Source organism: Pollachius pollachius (assembly GCF_949987615.1).
Source record: "Pollachius pollachius genome assembly, chromosome: 10".
Taxonomy (NCBI): Eukaryota; Metazoa; Chordata; class Actinopteri; order Gadiformes; family Gadidae; genus Pollachius; species Pollachius pollachius.
Window position 1 is genome coordinate 20,249,877 of NC_136943.1, and position 20,604 is coordinate 20,270,480.

General features: G+C 47.1%; 1 protein-coding gene across 1 annotated transcript in view; it reads left to right on the top strand.

The window, feature by feature from the left end:
* Window positions 1–1,685: 1,685 nt before the first annotated feature.
* Window positions 1,686–20,604, top strand: part of aff2 (AF4/FMR2 family, member 2) — a gene marked incomplete at both ends in the record, with an annotated part of 100,791 nt that continues 81,872 nt past the window's right edge. The window contains one exon of the mRNA XM_079745291.1: window positions 1,686–1,738. Within this exon, the coding sequence (XP_079601417.1) occupies window positions 1,686–1,738 (53 nt within the window). The remainder of the gene's footprint in view (window positions 1,739–20,604) is intronic.

Sequence of the window (20,604 nt, forward strand, 5' to 3'; positions counted from 1 at the left end):
TCTGGTCAGTGGGAACACTTCTCCACTCTACCCTTAACCCTTAGCCTCCTGCCTGCACTAACTTCCTGTACGCCCTCGTGGCAAAGTTCTGAACATATAGTTAAGTTATACTTAAGATTACTGCCCACTCGACACTGATCTCCACCATACTATACTGTACAATACTATATACACTAAACTACACCATACTATACTATACTGTACTTAACTATACCATACTATAGTATACTACACTATACTTTACTACACTGTACAATACTATACTATACCACACCATACTACAATATGCTATACTGCACAATACTATACCACACTATACTGTACAATACTATACTATACTTCACTTCACAATACTATACTACACCATAATATATCACACTATAATATACTATACCACACTATACTACACTACATTAGACTATGCTATACTATACTATATTATACTATATTATCTTATACCACAATACACTACACTATACTTCTATTCTATTCTCTACTGGTTAGTAGGTCTTAACAAAAGGCTATAATATTGTATTTGTTTTAATTTGAGTGAAACTAGTGCTTAACAGTGAATGAGTGAATGAGATGAGAGAGCCAGCATCACCGTGGTGGATTACTTCAAACCTTTGTATTTCCCATATGTTTGTCAATTGATTTTCAAAATATTGATTACAATCTGACCTTTAAAAGATCGGTACCTTTAACAAAGGTTTCTCCTGTTTGGCTGTTGCATATAATGACGGATTTCTTCTTCTTCAGAGCCTGGTTTGAGGTAACAAGGGGGTCTTCTCACCGTGGACCGAGCCCAGAGCAGCTGACCTCTGACCCCTGTTCCTGACGCTGATCTTCCCAAAGGTCAAACATGTTCCACGACCCCAGTGTGCCTCCTAAAGATGTTCGTCAGTTAAGATAGGGCCAGCTGCAAGGAATGTCATGCGTCATCTTTAAACCTTTAAATGTTTTATTGTTACAGTTTGTTTAATCTATTTTACTCTTATTTCTTAATTAACAACCGTTCATCCACTTGTCTGTTTATTTGGCTCCCTGCCTCTTTTCATCACCAGATCTCAGCCCTGGGGTCCATTGAGGTTGGTTGTTTGAAGTGATATCACTGTTTCTTTTTTTTTTTGAAACACAGAAAGAACACACAATATAAATTAATATACTACATTATACATACTTGCATCGTGTGCGCTGGTGTGTGTGCGTGCGTGTGTATATGTGTTTGTGCGTGTGTTTGTGTGTGTGTATGTGTGTGTGCGTGCATGTGTGTGTCTGTGTGTGTAGTGTAGCCTAGTGGTAGTGTACGACGTCTGTGTATTCTGCTTCCCCCCTCTCCTCCCTCCCTCCCTCGGTCTCCTCACGCTCTCCCTTCCTCTCCCTCTACCTCAGCTCTGCCTGTCAGCCTACCCTGACCACGTAGCAGTTTCCTGGCAGCGGCATTCGCTAGTGTCTACTCTTTCTCTCTCTCATACACACACACACACACACAGACACACACACACACGCACACACACACACACACGCACACACACGCACACACTCTCGCGCGCGCGCTCACACGCGCTCACACGCTCTAGGGCTCACACACACTTTAGACATACAGACGCTCTGTGCTCGGTGTCAGCGGCGCATGTAGGACCACGGAGCACCAGCTGGGACTGTAACCCCGAACCGGACCCACCATGGACCTTTTCGAATTCGACTTTTTCAGAGATTGGGAGCTGGAGCAACCATGGTAAGTGCTCGGATTTATATGGGTTTATTTTTGAGATTTCAAACCTCTGTTACGTTTTGGGGGAATAAGGATGACAGCTTCTCCCCCCTACCCACCCCCTTAAAACAAAACCTAAAGCCTTCCCTACAATAAGGCGCTGTCCCGGGCTGATAGAGTACCAAACTGTGTCCTTTGTTGGATGTGGACAAACCGTACATCATCTACGCAGCGTCTTTCTTTGTCACAAGCCGCTGCCGCTGTTGCTCTGGAGAACGCGAGGAGCCGGGAGCCAACTCGGCTCGGCTCGGCTCGGTTCAGCCGCACATCGCGATGCACGCAAACGCTACACACCGGCGTGTTTCCACGCCGCTATCCTCGTTATTTGAGTGTGTGTCCTTGTGTCAGAACACGATCAGACACTGGCATGTCGTGGTCAGCGCTGAGCCCGCTGCTGTGCTGCTGTCGCCCTTTGTCAAGCATGTGTCACCTGGCTGCACTTCCAAGAGGTCCAAGAAAGTGGTCGCTGGTGGACTCACTCGGACTTTATTTGGCCTCATTCCGAACATGCTAAACAAATGCATTATTCTGTTTTTTGCACATCATTGCGTTTTTACATTTATCTTATGTTTAGGTTAGTGTGACTTGATTCAGCAAGATGTGTTAAGCCTGTTTATTATGCTATTCCTACTCTCCATCTCTATCTATCTATCTATCTATCTATCTATCTATCTATCTATCTATCTATCTATCTATCTATCTATCTATCTATCTATCTATCTATCTATCTATCTATCGTGTGTGTGTGTTTGTGTGTGAGCTTGCTCAGACACATGCAAGTTTGTGTGTGTGTGTGTGTGTGTGTGTGTGTGTGTGTGTGTGTGTATGAGCGCTCAGACACATGCACGTTTGTGTGTGTGTGTGTGTGTGTGTGTGTGTATGTTTGTATGAGTGCCCTCAGACACATGCACGTGTGTGTTTTTGGGTGTGTGTGTCTGTGATCAAACTCAGGCACATACACATTTGTATGTGTGTGTGTGCGCACATGTTGTGCATGTATGGGTGCAGAAGATGTGTTACCATACATACCATGCGCGACAGTAAAGCGTTCCATTGCTAATGTATGAGCCGAGGTGATGCATCTGAAGGGCCCGCAAACACATTCATATTCACATCAAATAGGTTAGCTCAACCGGAAACAGAAAGGAAACAGCAAGTACTCTCTATTAACCGTTTTCTGTGACATATAATTATGCAATTGTGAAGCCATCCCAGCGCAGATGAAGGAATATGCCACCAGATTAATTATTGTAGAGTTTTGCTTTCTTTTGTTATGATTTATCCGTTTGCTATTATCACACACGCGCACGCGTAAATGCACGCAAACGCACGCACTGTGGACCAGCCTCACACACTTCTCCTCTAACTGCTACTGTCAAGGGGCCCCTCGAGCAAAAGTGCTTAACCCCCCACCGCTCCGGAGGAGAGGCTTGGGGGGGGGGGCCGGGGTCTCTGGATGGGGCCGTCTCGCTGTGTGTGACCCTGTCTCTCCGCCCGCCAGATTCTCCAGCTCGCCAGCGCTGTAAATGGCCCCCATATGCGGGGGGGGGGGGGGGGGGGGGGGGAGGGAAATGTGGCGTGCTGCGAAGTATAGAACAGCCATTATTATTATAGGCCATAGAGGAACAGATAGAGACATACAGAGTGCTTGTACAAAAGGCATCAATGCTGAACGCTCGATTTTGCTCTATGGTAAAAATGGAAGGAAAGCTAAGGAGAGTTTAAAAAAGGATTGAAATGGAGGTTGTGTTGTGTATTAAAAATGGACTGCTCCTCATGTCAGATCAACCACCTCCCCGCGGTACAGAAGTTGTCTGGGGTGGATGTTATAGCAGGGATTCAGACAGTGTTTCACTGAGCCACCAGGTTACTGCTGTCTGTCCTTCTGAGACGGGCCTGGTGTTTCCTGCTTTAGTACAGTTGTCCACTCCAATCTTTGAATGTTGATATTTTTTTTCTGTACAAAAGACCTAGAACTAAACCTGCCCGATCCCTGGTATGAAGTAGAAGGCTTGACTGCATGCAGGGCCGTGCGGTCCCGCTCCAGGGCGTGCAGCTCAGACACCACAGTGTCTCTGAACCCTAATCTCTCAGCAAACTTGGACACTAGGAATTCTGGAGCCGCCTCCCAGCATGAGCGCCAACCACAGCCGACAGGAGATGGAAACATGGTAGAACTTTAAAACAAAAACAACAACGATAAATTAAGAAACAACAACAATAAAGAGAGGGGGCCATAGAAGGTTCTTCTATTGGTTCCCCTTCGAGAAAATTCACTTTGTCTAGACCAAGAAAACTGTAGTGGTTCCCACCTTTTTGGTGATTCGAATTGAATCGGGCGCTGAATTCCTCCACCCTGACCCCCCCCCCCCCCCTTCCCTAAGAGGCACCCTTTCATCTCTCTCTTCTTTGTTCCCCCCACCCTCCTCCCAACACACACACACACACACACACACACACACACACCTCGTTCCAACACATGCAGGGAGATGTGAGCGGCTTTGTGCGGATGTAATAGCTACCGCATCGATTCCTGCGTAGCGCTCATTGTAATTGCCCATCATGTAACTGGCTAATCTGGCTAGCTGAAGTCGTGGGAGATCGCTCCCCTGCCCTAATTGACACTGACGCTGAATGGCTGAACCATGGAAAGAGTTAAATAACCAAAGAGTCGCAGACACAGGCTTCCAGCTGTGCTAAAAGATGGAAATGGCACAAGTTATAGCCCATAGCGCTGTGTTGTATATCAGCTAATAATGATCATTTCATGAAGACATATTCTCTTTATTTCTATAAAGAGATATAATAGGATATATAACCGGCCTCCGTTTCTCAATAAAGTGGATTTATAGTTGTTTAATGCCTGTCTTGTTGGTAGGACTGTTATATTGTTGATGTAAGCTAATGGCCTCCCGCAGCAGGTCTGATGTCTCCATGCGTTATACAGGCGGGTTCACCCTCCACTGTGACATAGTGTTACAGTCAACCTCCTGCTCCACCCCCACAGTGCACCAGGCTCTCAGCCACCGTGCACCTCCTCAAGGACCCCGCCTGCCCCCCGCCACAGAAATAATAATAATACACTCTGGTGCTTTTCATGGGGGAGCGATCAATGTGATGGCTTGGAGGTGACGACGAGGTTTGGGGGTGTGGTGGGACTGGAGGTGGGCTGGGGGGGGGGGGGGGGGGTTTGTGTGGGATGGGACGTCTCTTGGGATTGGGTTTCGGGGGGGATGGGAGGTTTCGTGGGATGGGGTTTTGGGGGGAGGGGGTTTCGGGGGGAGGCCGTGGGAGAGTGGGTGGGGGGGGGGTGTTAACTAGCTTATCCATATGGAGCCAGTAGTCTCTCTCCCTGGTGCTGAACCCTTTGCCTCGAACCATCCAAGAGGCCCGTCCCAACATTCATGTGTCACCATTATAAATACACATGTAAGCCTAAACAAGATTAGGGGGTATATTCGCCCCTGCCACACAACCGCATAACAAATCGGCTTTTATTGCAATTATGATGCTTTTATTTTTTCCCTAAAAAATAACTTGAGAGGAAATCGCCCGGGAGGCTGTGGTCTGTGTCGGGGAGAAAGCCCCCCGGGGTTTACGTGGCGTCTATCACCTCGCCCCGGCGCGGTGTGGAGGACTCAGAGCCTCACACCCGCCCGTCCGGCGGCCCGCTCTGTGACTCAAACGACAGGAATTAAAAACAATCCGAGGTCATTATTCTGTTGTCGGATAATATCCCAATGATTGCGTTAAGCTGTTTGGGAGTTGTCCTGTCGCTACACACGACGTCAGGGCCCCCTGGCAACGCGGGCTGCTAATGAGGCCCTGAAGACGGAACAGGGCCCCCATAAGGCGTCAGGTATTCCCCAGCGCTGCGTCGCACCTCGCCGGGGGGGAGGGTTTCCGTCGGGGATCCGGCAGCTGTCACTGTGTATCCAGTCAGGGGGTTGTTGGTATATATCCAGCTAATACACAGCCCTTAAACCCTGGTCCGCGTCGTTAGCCTCCCCGGGTCCCGGGGACGCGCGCTTAAAGAGGCGCACCGGGGCCTGATGGGCGGCACAGATCTCCAGGCTGATTCGGAGCCCGGGAGTGCAGAGAGCGTGACGGCCCAGCACACGCTCGGCCTGCCACCCCCTCGCCCCCCCCTGCTGTGCCAACATGGTATCAGAGGGCTGGTGTGGGTCTGCATGGGGAGGGGTCACAGCTGAACACGGCCCTCAGCCAATCAGCCCATCAGCTCGTCAGCTGGGCCGTTCAGACGTCGTGGATTCTCGCTTGTTTATTTGTTTTAGGGCGTTGATCCCTGGTTTTGAGTGTGAGTGATTCTTTTGTGCCGCCTTGGGGTACCCGCACCCATCTTCATGCATTTCCTCCAAATTCCTCCCCCTCGTCTCACCTTTTCTTCACCTTTCCTTCATCATCCTCCTCTTCTTCTCCCGTCCCGTTCTCTTTGTTGGAACAATGTTTGGGCTTATATTGTAACATCTGCCAAACATTTGTGTTTAAGCACGCTGAGATGGGATGAAAATGGAAATGACTATATAAAAACACAATATGTTTATTTTATAAAACCAATCCTCTATGTCTTATTTAGTCTTTTATCTAGAATTATAAAAAATTAAACAGTGTGAATGTATACTAAGAAGATGCTATATGGATATGCTAAGGAAACAATGGCTGCGTTCAGCGCTGGGTGTGCGGTATCACTGAGGTGTGGGTGTTTTGTGTAGATGTCTGTTACTTTGCGGTTGGTATCTTGGGGGGGCAATGGGGCAGGAGCTACCTTGTGTTGCCTGCCAAGACTCTCTCTCTCGCTCTCTCTCTCGCTCTCTCTCTCTCTCGCTCTCTCGGTGTGTCTCTCTCTCTCTCTCTCGCTCTCCCTCTCGCTCTCTCTCTCTCTCTCGCTCTCTTGGTGTGTGTCTCTCTCTCTCTCTCTCTCTCTCTCTCTCTCGCGCTCTCTCTCGCTCTCTCTCTCGCGCTCTCCCTCTCTCTCTCTCTCTCTCTCTCTCTCTCTCTCTCTCTCCTGTCTCTCTCTCTCTCGCTCCTCCAACCCCCTGCCTTCTGGCCCTGAGGTTGGCGCTGCCATCTGCCAAGAGAAGCATGGTGCTGAGGAATGATAACACACACACACACACACACACACACAATCACACACACACACACACACACATTCACATACGCACACATCCACACACATTCCCAAATACAAACAAACACACATACTCAAAACTACACACATTCCCAAAAGCACACATGCACGCACATTCAAATACATTCAAAAACACATACACACACGCACACACACACGCACACACACACACACCCACACATGCTCTAACCCAAATACACACACAGAGAAACGTTAAAAAAAATACACACACACACATTAAAAGACACACACACACACACACATGCTCACATGCTCACATACTAAACAAACACAAAGATTCACACACACATTGACAGATACACACATAGGCTTTCACAAGGCCAGGTACCTCCACACATACACACACACACACACACACACACACACACTCTCTGTCTTTTGCTTCTTTTTATAAAAGCACACTTACCCTTTAAACCTCGAGCCCCGTAGTTCTCCTATCTGCTTTTTTGGCAAGCCTGGTGTGTGTGTGAGTGTGTGTGTGTGTGTGTGTGTGTGTGTGTGTGTGCACAACAGTCTATGTGTGTTTGTGTGTGTATGTTAGTCAGTGTGTGTGTGTGTGTGTGTGTGTGTGTGTGTGTGTGTGTGTGTGTGTGTGTGTAAGTGTGCAAGTGTCCTACCGATTTTTAATAACTGCTCTAAAATGTTGATTCTTCAACAATAGCATGCTTAATCACTTAATCGTTAAACATATTTTATGCCATCATATTTTTGGATTTGATCACAAAAGAGAAGCAATAAAAGACCCCAATTAACAAGGAATTAATAGACCATTTCAGTAGTCGTAAATAAATACATAATTTCCCTACATACTCAGCAGTACCATTGCTGGTAAAGTTGGCCAGCCGCAGAAACCATGATTATGTACATAGTAATTTGAATGTATTATGCTAAAGTTGTCATTTATCATGAATACATTAGTAACATGATAACTAGATAAGCATGTGGTGCAGATTGCACATATTCCAATTGGGACACTTAGCTCTAATTAACCAATCAAAATCTTCTTCCAATTAAGCCCGGTGCTCTTATATTATTCAGGGGATCCCAAGTTTTCCTTGTGTGTCTTTGAGGACTCAAATTAATCATGCAGTCAACAAAGGTATAGGAGGGAAAAAATAAATGAATTCAATCAAATCTTTGAGAAAAATCAGAGTAATAAAAGGGGGAGAGAGAGAGGAAGGGAGCGAGAGGGGGAGAGAGAGAGGGGGAGAGAGAGAGAGAGAGAGAGAGAGAGAGAGAGAGAAAGAGAGAGAGAGAGAGAGGGAGAGAGAGAGATGGCTTGAGTATCAAGATGGAGAGAGGTTGTGAGACCGAGCTGGCTAATGGCAAAGCTTTTCTACCCGAGACCAATTTATTGTGAGGTTTCAAAAGGTCAGCTCTTACACACAGGCCTGTCTGTGACAAATTACATTATTTACAGCAGGGTGAGCGAGAAGGAGACACAGGCAGACATGAAGGGAGAGACATGAAGGCTAGGAGAAGAGGAGGAGAGGAGTGGAGTGGAGAGGGGGAGAGGAGAGGGGAGGAGAGGATAAGGAGAGGAAGAGAGGACAAGAAAGACTGTCTGAAGGAGAGCAGAATAAATGAAAAGATAGAAGACAGCATGTGTATGTGTCACACATGCTGTGTGTTTGTGCGTACTGAGTGTGTCTGAGCCGGCGTAATTGCCCGCTAATGCTAATCGGGCTACCTTGATGACATTTGCTAACGCGACCGCTAATGACGGCACGTGTTTATAGGACAAACACCGGCCCCTCCACACACCAATATGTCACGTCACACACGACAATGCGGAAAAATCTCTCCGAATCTCTCAACGTGCGTAACTTCCTCGTGATTCATGAATACCCAAACGAGGCACTCAATGTCGTCGCCCTGGAAGCACACAGCCACCGACAGGACAACCCTAAAACCCCCTAATTAATGTTTTCAGTCATGTGGGCCTGCCTGTGTATAACTCCATTACGGGGACCGCCCCGGAGCCACTCGGAGACGCTCCCGCCGTTCTGCTGCAGATGTGTATTGACAGCTGTGGTTAGGAGCCGGAGCCTGGCCAGTGACAGCAGGTCCCCGGGGCAGAGACAGTGTACTGGCAGGAGGCGCCCGGCAGTACAGTGACGCTGTCGGTAAGTGGATCCATCACGCCGACGCGCCCGGTGCCCCACCCCAGGGCGGCCAGGGAAGAGGCCCCTACAGCTGGAGGTTTCTGGGGTTTGTGTTTGAGGCGTTATCGACGACAGTCGCACCTTTTCAAAGACCGGAGCAAAACGGCAGCCAGATAAATAGCTAAGAAGTCACAGTTTGTTTTGGTGTTTTTTCCAGACGCAGCATGAACGTTTGCAACTACTAAGTGGTTTACATAATTCTATTGACGCTTGTTTTAATTGTCTCCATTATTTGTAGAACATTAAACAGTCCTGGTGTATGTATAATAACTAAGAGACAGCATTAGAGTCTTCTCCACGGCTCCTACTCATCCTCCGGGACACACTACCGGTCCCTTAAGACTAACCTTCTGTGTGAGTGTGCGTCGGTTTAAGTGTGTGTTTAAGTGTGTGTGTATGTGTGTGTGTGTGTGTGTGTGTGTGTGTGCGTGTGTGTGTGTGTGTGTGTGTGTGTGTGTTTGTGGAACACTGTCATCTCGGAGGGTTGCCCGAAGAGACGGGGAAAGCCAGCGGGATCTCTCGCAAAATGTTATGGGATTTTGAAAAAGAAAAATTGAAACATGAGTATTTAGAGATTTGCTTCTGTGAGAAACTCACCAACGGTTTTAGGAACTAGCCATTTTGTGAGTGTCTCAGGAGTACTGGATCACTGGCCATGCTGCGTTGTGTTGCAGTGGACCGTGTGTGTGAATGTCCGGCAGGGGAACCACCCTCACTGCACTCCCGCTGAAACACACGGCTGTGAGCCGTGTGTGATTTTATTTTGTAGAAAATATATACACTACAGTGCAAAAGTTTGGGGTCACCCACACAATATCATGTTTTCCATGAAAACTCACAACAGTTTTCAGCTGCGCTAAAATAATTGCACAAGGGTTTTCTAATCATCAATTAGCCTTTTAAGACGATTAGCTAAACAATGTACCATCTACACCTTTGTAGATATTCCATTAAGTGACCCCAAACTTTTGTGTATATATAGGATATAAATAAATATATACTTAGTTATGGAAAGCCTGCGATAAATGCTGACAGTGACAGAAAGCGACAGTTTAAAACCCCATCTATTTTCTCCCCATGATAATTGAATGTAGAAATGTGTCCAACGCAAAGACACCGCATCACTGACGAGGTCTTTGGACGGCGTATTTTCATCGCTGTTTCAGCAGCGAGGTTCACTTCATGATCCCCCCCTCCTGGTTCAGGTTCAGTTTCTATAAACGCGGGGATGCTGACATCTTGTCATGACACCGGGCCAACCGTTTACAAGACGGAGTTCTTGGTACAAGAGGATTAGACGGTTATCCATGCGCTTTTAGAGCAGGGCTTGATGTCAGTGATCTACCTGACCGGAGACACATGTTGTAAAAACACCATCTCTACTCTCACTACTCTTCAAAGCAGGCTTCCCTCAGTAGTACAGGTTTGACTACTGTACCAACGTATCAGATGCATTCGTATTCAAATACGACACTACATTTTTTAAATGGATGTATTTGAAGAGTGGTTGATCCGTGCGTTGATTTGAACTTTATCAAAGGAAAAGGTAAAAGGCTAAACGAGCCGTTGGCTATCAGAGCTTACAGACAGATATCTGGAGACAGCCAGCAGTCAATACAGCTGCCATCTGCACTCTGCTCCTCCTCTGTCTCCCTTCCCTCTGTCTGCTGCCTCTCTGTCTCCCCCTCTGTCTCCCCCCCCTCTGTCTCCCCCTCTGTCTCCCCCCCTCTGTCTCCCCCTCTGTCTCCCCCCTCTGTCTCCCCCTCTGTCTCCTCCTCTGTCTCCTCCTCTGTCTCCCTTCCCTTTGTCTCCTGCCTCTCTGTCTCCCCCACTCTGTCTCCCCCTCTGTCTCCCCCTTTGTCTCCTCCTCTGTCTCCCTTCCCTCTGTCTCCCCCTCTGTCTCCCCCTCTGTCTCCCCCCCTCTGTCTCCCCCTCTGTCTCCCCCTCTGGCTCCTCCTCTGTCTCCCTTCCCTCTGTATCCTGCCTCTCTGTCTCCCCCCCCTCTGTCTCCCCCTCTGTCTCCCTTCCCTCTGTCTCCTGCCTCTCTGACTCCCCCTCTGTCTCCCCCTCTGTCTCCCCCTCTGCCTCCCCCTCTGTCTCCCCCTCTGTCTCCCCCTCTGTCTCCCCCCCTCTGTCTCCCCCTCTGCCTCCCCCTCTGTCTCCCCCCCTCTGTCTCCCCCTCTGTCTCCCCCCCTCTGTCTCCCCCTCTGTCTCCTCCTCTGTCTCCCTTCCCTCTGTCTCCTGCCTCTCTGTCTCCCCCCCCTCTGTCTCCCCCTCTGTCTCCCTTCCCTCTGTCTCCTGCCTCTCTGACTCCCCCTTTGTCTCCCCCTCTGTCTTCCCCTCTGTCTCCCCCTCTGTCTCCCCCCCTCTGTCTCCCCCTCTGTCTCCCCCTCTGTCTCCCCCCCTCTGTCTCCCCCTCTGTCTCCCTTCCCTCTGTCTCCTGCCTCTCTGTCTCCCCCTCTGTCTCCCCCCCCTCTGTCTCCTGCCTCTCTGTCTCCCCCTCTGTCTCCCCCTCTGTCTCCCCCTCTGTCTCCCTTCCCTCTGTTTCCTGCCTCTCTGTCCCCCTCTGTCTCCCCCTCTGTCTCCCCCCTCTGTCTCCCCCCCCTGTCTCCTCCTCTTTCTCCCTTCCCTCTGTCTCCTGCCTCTCTGACTCCCCCTCTGTCTCCCCCTCTGTCTCCACCCCTCTGTCTCCCCCTCTGTCTCCCTTCCCTCTGTCTCCTGCCTCTCTGTCTCCCCTCTGTCTCCCCCCCTCTGTCTCCCCCTCTGTCTCCCCCTCTGTCTCCTCCTCTGTCTCCCTTCCCACTGTCTCCTGCCTCTCTGTCTCCCACCCTCTGTCTCCCCCTCTGTCTCCCCCTCTGTCTCCTCCTCTGTCTCCCCCCTCTGTCTCCTGCCTCTCTGTCTCCCCCTCTGTCTCCCCCCTCTGTCTCCTCCTCTGTCTCCCCCCCTCTGTCTCCCCCTCTGTCTCCCCGCCTCTGTCTCCTGCCTCTTTGTCTCCCCTCCCTCTGTCTCCCCCTCTGTCTCCCCCCCTCTGTCTCCCCCCCTCTGTCTCCCCCTCTGTCGCCCCCTCTGTCTCCCCCTCTGTCTCCCCCTCTGTCTCCCCCCCCTCTGTCTCCCCCTCTGTCTCCCCCCTTTGTCTCCCCCTCTGTCTCCCCCTCTGTCTCCCCCCCCTCTGTCTCCCCCTCTTTCTCCCCTCAGTCTCCCCTCCCTCCCTCTCCCATCTCTCCGTCTCCCCCTCTGTCTCCCCTCCCTCTGTCTCCCCCTCTATCTCCCCCTCTGTCTCCAATCCCAATGTCTCCCTCTCCGTCTCCCCCTCTGTCTCCCCCATCCCTCTCTCTCCTGCCTCTCCGTCTCCCCTCCTATACTTGGGAGCCTGGGAGCGGGGCGACCGGGCGGACGGGCTCGTTTGTCTTAAGGAGCTGTCGAGTCATTGCGCGCACTGGTCTTCCCGGCGTTGGATGGGAGCGTTTTAACGGGCTCTAAAGCAGACGCTGGAGATGTGAGGTGGATCCAGACCCTGCCCGGGCCCGGATCATACCTCTGATGGAGGGAGGAGTCATCTGCTCTGGACTTGGTCTCTGGCTGGGTTATGGCGTGTTTTTCACAGTCTGAGAAACTGCAGACACATAACAGAACTACCAGAACAGCCACACTAGCACCATGTTTATCCTGTCCGCTGCAGTCGCAGGTGCGCTGCGCCGCTGTAGTACATCATGGCCTCCCCATTTCTCTTTCCTTTTCGCCTCCTCGGCCTCTCAGCCTCAATATTTGTTTTTCTTTCTCAGCCTTTGTTTTCATTCGTCTCTCTGCTCCTTTAGTCAACCTACTGACCTTCACCCGGTTTAGCTTTCCCCATTTCTCTCTCTCTCTCTCTCTCTCTCCCTGTCTCTCTCCCTCTCCCTCTCCCTCTCCCTGTCTCCCAGCCCTGGCTGCCCTTCAGAGGTCTGTTAACACGTTTGTTATCAACACAACTCCCTAATTAACGCTCTCCCCCTGCTGTCGGTGTTACCCCACGCCACGGCTCCCTCTCTCTCACTCGCCCTGTCTCATCAGGACTCTCTGTCTCGTCTCCTGTCTCTACCTTCGCCCCCTCCGACCCAGGTGAACACCGAGAAGTCTCCGGCCCCGCCCGTCTGGGGCCCATACTGACCACAGACATCTGTCTGTCTGCGAGCCGCCTGGAATGTTTGCATGTTGTGCCATTTTCCCCTTGTCTCTGTTGGGTCGTAGGACTCTGGGTTTCACTCTGTTTATTTAACTGAGCAATGTGTGGGCATGGGCGTGTGCGTGTGCAGGCCCGCCTGTGTGTGTTTGCCAAAATGAAGAAATTGTATCCGTGAGGGTTAGACAAAGCAAAGGAAACTAAAGAATTGAAAGACTGCCATTGTTAACACTGTTAGCACAACTACACGCTCCCACACACACACACACACACACACACAGGCACATGCACGTGCACACGCATACATACACATACACACACACACACACACACACACACACACACACACACGCACACACTTACGCACGCACAAACGCACGCACGCACACACACACGTTCACATGCACACATATACACACAAACACACAAACACACGCACACACACAAACACACAGGCAGCCTGATGGACTGACAAGATGAAGGATATACCTGCTAATCTGCATGTACACACTGATGGCAACACGGTTACAAACACGCTAGCAATGTCTTGCACATCTGTCAGACGTGCCCCCATCTGCCATTTGTCAGGTTGGCGGTACCTGGCACATCTGTGAGGAGGCAAATGCTAGCTCTAATGCTACCACTAACGACCACAACGCTTGTTTAGCAGGACACATTTATTCCAGTTGATAGCCTCCCTCTTCTCCCCTCAATAAAAAGCTATTGTTCACCACTGTAGCCGCGCATAGCACGTTTCATGTTAATTTGGCACACAGTGAAACCGTGAGTTGCAAAGTGCACCAATTAAAACGGGGTCAGGTCTCTAGTGTTGCTCATTGTCCTCTGTGAATAGACGGAGTTCTGAATAGATCATAGCTGGTTCATGGATCGGCCAGACGGAGATAGCCTGGCTCCATTCCAATTCATAGGCCTTGTAAAGATCTGACTATCACATTCCATTCAGTTGATACTCAATAAACCCCTTCAATGCCATCGGGGTTTTATATCAGGACAAGAGGAGGGACCGCGGTACCACTTCACTTTAGATTTGGTCGAGAAAGAGCCATGAAAATAGGCAAAGATGGTTACCAACAACCCATAGTCTGACTGTTACACGGCTCTTAACATTTAAGTGTTTTTTTCCTATTTCATGTTTTAAGATTTACGTTAGGTTTACGTATATTACTAACGCTCGAAGTCCATCATGATAGTCTTCCTATGATCATTAAAAAAAATGTACAATGGTTAAATAATAATTTCACACATAAACAATGTAACAATTATTTCTTCTCTTTTTCATTCTTGACTTGTATTGACCCATATAAACCCTCACTGCTCAACTCAATAATTCTGTTTTAAATGTAAATTTGAACCGTGAAAGGAAGAGGTTTGAGGCTCTGAGTTCCTGCTCTACAAGTTACACACACTACACTACACTACACACTACACTACACCGCACACTAAACTACACTACACCACACTACACACTACACACAGTACACTACACTACTCTACACTACACTACTCTCAACTACACACTACACACAGTACACTACACAACTCTCAACTACACACTACACACACTACACTACACTACACACTAAACTACACTACACACTACAGTACACTACACACTACACTACACTACACACTACAATGCACTACACACTACACTACACACTACACTACTCTCAACTACACACTACACACAGTACACTACACTACTCTACACTACACTACACACTACACTACACTACACACTAAACTACAAATTAAACTACACTACACACTACACTACACTACGCTATAAACTACACACTACACACACTACACTACACTGCTCTCAACTACACACTACATTACACTACACACTAAACTACACTACACACTACACACAGTACACTACACTACACACTACACTACACTACACACTACACTATACTACAATCAACTACACACTACAATACACGACACACTAAACTACACTACACACTACACTACACACTACACACTACACACAGTACACTACACTCCACTGAACACTACACTACACTACACTACACTACACTACACTACACTACACTCAACTACACACTACAATACACTACACATTTCACTTCACAACACTACATTAAACTACAAGTACAGTACAAACTACAAGTACACTAACAGTACACTACACTACTCTCAACTACACACTACACTACACTGCACTACACTACAAACTACACCACACTACACTACACACTACACTACACACTACACTACACTACACACTACACTCAACTACACACTACACTACACTACACTACACACTACACTACACACTATACTACACTACACTACACACTACACTACACTACACACTACTCACTACACTACACTACACACTACACACTACACTACACTACAATACACACTACACTACACTACACTACACTAAACACTACACTACTCTACACTACACTACACTACTCTACACTCTACAATACACACTACACTACACTACACACTACACTACACTACACATTACACTACACTATGCTACACCACACTAAACACTACACTACTCTACACTACACACTACACTACACTACTCTACACTCTACACAACACTACACACTACACTACACTACACACTACACTACACTACACACTACACTACACCACACTACACAACACTACACTACAATTAACTACACTACACTACACACTACACTACACTACAGACTACACTACACTACACACTACACTACACTACACTGCACTACACACTACACTACACTACACACTACACTACACTACACTACACTACACACTACACACTACACACTACACTACACACTACACTACACTACACTACACAACACACTACACTACACACTAAACTACACTACACTACAGACTACACTACACTACACTGCACTACACTACACTACACTACACTGCACTGCACTACACTACACTACACTGCACTACACTACACTACACAACACACTACACTACACACTACACACTACACTACACACTACACTACACTACACTACACTACACTACACACTACACTACACTACACTACACTACTGTGTAGTATAGTGTAGTGTGTAGTGTAGTGTAGTGTTGTCTGTAGTGTAGTGTAGTGTGTAGTGTAGTGTAGTGTAGTGTAGTGTGTAGTGTAGTGTAGTGTAGTGTAGTCTGTAGTGAAGTGTAGTGTAGTGTATTGTAGTGTGTAGTGTAGTGTGTAGTGTAGTGTAGCGTAGTGTGTAGTGTAGTGTGTAGTGTAGTGCAGTGTAGTGTGTAGTGTAGTGTGTAGTGTAGTGTGTAGTGTGTAGTGTAGTGTAGTGTAGTGTAGTGTAGTGTAGTGTAGTGTAGTGTAGTGTGTAGTGTAGTGTAGTGTAGTGTAGTGTAGTGTAGTGTGTAGTGTAGATTGATTGGATTCTGTAGATTGACTGCGAGCTGTAAGCCTTTAGTGTACCCGTATAGCAGGTTTAGAAAGGGGCTTCAATCCATACATTCTGTTAGTGGCTGTGTGTGTGTGTGTGTTCATGCATGCGTGTATGTTTTTCTCGTGTCTTAATGAGTTGTGTGTGTATGTGTGTGTGCACGTGCCTCACAGAGTGTGTGCTGGTCTGTGTGGCTTGAAATCCATACGGCCTTAAACAGACAAACTCCTGCTCTGTAAATGCCTATTGATCTGTACAGTAGGTGTTTGAACAGTCGGCATGGCTCATTGACTCCTGCTCTCATTATGCTGGGCCTGCAGTGTAACAGGTGGGGGAAAGGAGGCCAGGTGCCACTCAGGCTGGTGTTAAGTGCATATTCTGAGGCACTATTAAGGCATGTTTTTCTACTTTATACAGTATTCTATTGTAGCCTGCCATCTTAACAGTTCTTTCTTCAGGCATAGTTGTGCTACATTTTACATAGATGCATACACACACACACAAACACAGGCACAGGCACACGCACACTTACATGCACACCACACACATACACACAGAGACTCACATGCCACAGCACACACACAATTTTACACACACACACACACACACACACACACACAGACACACACACAATAACTGCCCAAAGTAGATGGACAAACACACACATACACAGACACACACACACACACACCAAACACACACACCACACAAACACACACACACACACACATACACACCACACACACACACACACACACACCACACACACACACAAACACACAAAAAAAACGTGCCATAGCACACAAACAATGTTACAAACACACAGCACTACACAAGTGTAGTGCTGAAATACAAACAGTCCTCTATGAAAGCCATAAATGACTCACACAACAAAACAGCCATTCAATCATTGTGACAAGGAGACCACAATCCCAATCAGTGGGACTGTTTTTTTACCTCCACGGTTGGTAGCTGAACTCACTACAGACATCCATGTAATATGACAATTCCCCTCCTGTCTATAGTCCAATATCCGCACAGTGATTATATCTGAATCTGGCTCTTCTTCGCTGGCCAATAAAAGTCATTTCCAGAAGAGGCAACCGTCCTCACCTACCTGAAGCGTTCCAAATGACATCCAGAAAACACTGGAGTTCCCAGCCAAAAACAACCACTTTCAATACGATACAACACGATAAAATACGTTCACGTTCTAGAGAAGTCATCCTCAAGACAGGGACACAAAAAAACATCCTACAACGTGTTCCAGCTACCTTTTATTCAGCTGAATGTGAATTGTGAAAAGAATCGCCTTAGAGCTTGCACACACGTTGGGAGCTAACACCTGGTACCTAGTCCCTTGTTTAGTATGATGTGTATGTGGGCTGTGTGTGTTTTCCAGGGTGAGAGGTGCGAGCCTTGTTTAGAACAACTGGAACACATCATTATCCATTTGGATGCTAAGGAACAAGCTTTATTATGTCGATTCTCCGGGGAGCGGGAACGCAGCATATAGGAATAATAATATTAATATTATGAAAGCCACTGTGAGGAATGAAGAGTAAGCAGGGAGGAAGAGGCCCCAGTGGGGGCTCCAACCTTTAAGATGTGGCAGAAAATAAAATAACTAAATCAGGCCACGATGTTGCTAAAATTGTAAATAACAGCGCGTGCACGTACGTCCGCGCGTACACAACACACTACCCCCTTGCTGTCCTTCGTAATTCATACCTTCCCCATCATCCTCTTTTCTCTGTTTGTTAATGTGTGTGTGTGTGTGTGTGTGTGTGTGCGTGTGTGTGTGTGCGCGTGTGAGTGTATGTGTGCGTGTGTATGTGTGTGTGTGTGTGTGTGTGTGTGCGTGTGCATGTGTGTGGATAAGCGTGTGTGTGTATAAGCATGTGTATTTGTGTGTGTGTGTGCCCTTGTATGTGTGTGTGTGTGTGTGCGTGTGTGTGTGTGTGTGTGTGTATGTGTGTATCATTAGTATGCGATCAAAGTAGTTCTCCTACACCCAGTGTTGTGGTTTCCCTGAGATTTCTAATATTTCATCATTCATTTAGAATAATTTGCCTGTATTTTTCTCTTTTAATCAAAGATAATGTCCTGCTTTTATTCTGATCGAGATCAAAAGCGGATTTATATGAGGCAGATTATTATCACTATTTAATAACTGCTCACACACATCTGCAAGTTCAAGAAAGTTATTTGGAAAGGGTAAATAGGCTGAGACTGATAAGTGCTTTGATCATGTTGAGACCAGTTTCTTAGCTTTGGTTTTAGCTTGCATGCTAAAAGCATCCTGAAAGATGGACTTTACATGTTAGGTTCGCCTGTTTCTTCTTTTAATGAATATAGCAATAAATTAATCTGAAATACAGTCTAGACATTGTTAATGTGGTAAATTACTATTCTAGCTGGAAACGGCAGATTTTTCATTGAATATCCTCATAGGTGTACAGATGCCCATTTCCAGCAACCGTCACTCCTGTGTTCTAATGGTAATGATTAAAAAAGCTGGTGCAATTATGTTAGCACAGCTTAAAACTGTTGAATAAAAGTGTGAGTTTTCATGGAAGACATGAAGTTGCCTGGGTGACCCAAAAATTTTGAACGGTAGTGTATACACATATAATGTTTTTTATCATCTGCATTGCAAAGCAGAAGGTACAATAAAAAGAGTTGTGATGAGTTTTTTATGCTATTATTCGGTACACATATGCAAAAATGGGATTAAAATATGGACCTGGAGAAATATCACCTTTGTGAGGAGAGAAATATGAGACGGCTAGTAATATCGTGCAGACGGAAAAAAAATGTTTGGGGCAAAGAGATGGCGAGAGATTGGCATTCTGTGGCAGCTCACAGTTATTATCTGTCAGATATTTCTTGGAGCATGGGAAAGAGCTGCAGTTTATGAACGGTGTGTGTTGTAAATTGGGTCCACCAAACTGTCTGGTCTTAACTCTGTCTCTCGTTCTCCCTCTCACTGTCTCTTTCTCTGTCTCTTTCTCTCTGTGTCTGTTTCTGCCTCTCTCTCTCTCTCCATCTCTCTCTCTCTCTCTCTCTCTCTCTCTTTCTCTCTCTTTTTCTCTCTCACCCTCTCCGTCTCTGTCTCTCTCTGTTTCTGTTTCTGCCTCTGTCTCTCTCATTCTCTTACCCTCTACACCTTTATCATGTTGTTTTGATCCGGCCTACATTCAACATTATCGTTGACTATATATTCTAGGAATCTAAGGCTTCTCTTCCCATTAAGATCCACACACAACAGATGCAGCTTGACAAGACGCACTACCCCATCATGTGAAGGAACCTTTGTTGGATATTGGATATAAATCAAAATCAATATTGGCCTCTGAAATGTTCTTATGGTGGAAGGTTGAAATTCATTAATCATTTATCAATGATTAATGATAAACATAAATAAATGCATTTTCTTTCGTACAGACGTCACTTTAAAATCAAGTTATATATATTATGTACCGTTACAATTTGGCCATAAGCCCTCTGACGAATCGCAGCTAGTATCGTCCATGCAGTATTTTGTCGATGCACGGTCTGAGAAAACAATACTGCTGAATATACAACGCAAAGAGATGTGACATGGAGGGCCAGGATTCTGTTAATCACAATGAATAATGGCACACCCAGTATTGGGTTAAATAATCGCATCGACCATGTTCGTCCTGATCATACAGCCCTGTACAATTTCTAATTGATGAATTCATTCATTGACTTGATTGGCCAATCAGCAGGCCACCAAAGGTCAGTCACCGTGTTGCACACTCAGTTGAACTATGGAAGAGAGAGAGAGAGAGAGAGAGAGAGAGAGAGAGAGAGAGAGAGAGAGAGAGAGAGAGAGAGAGAGAGAGAGAGAGAGAGAGAGAGAG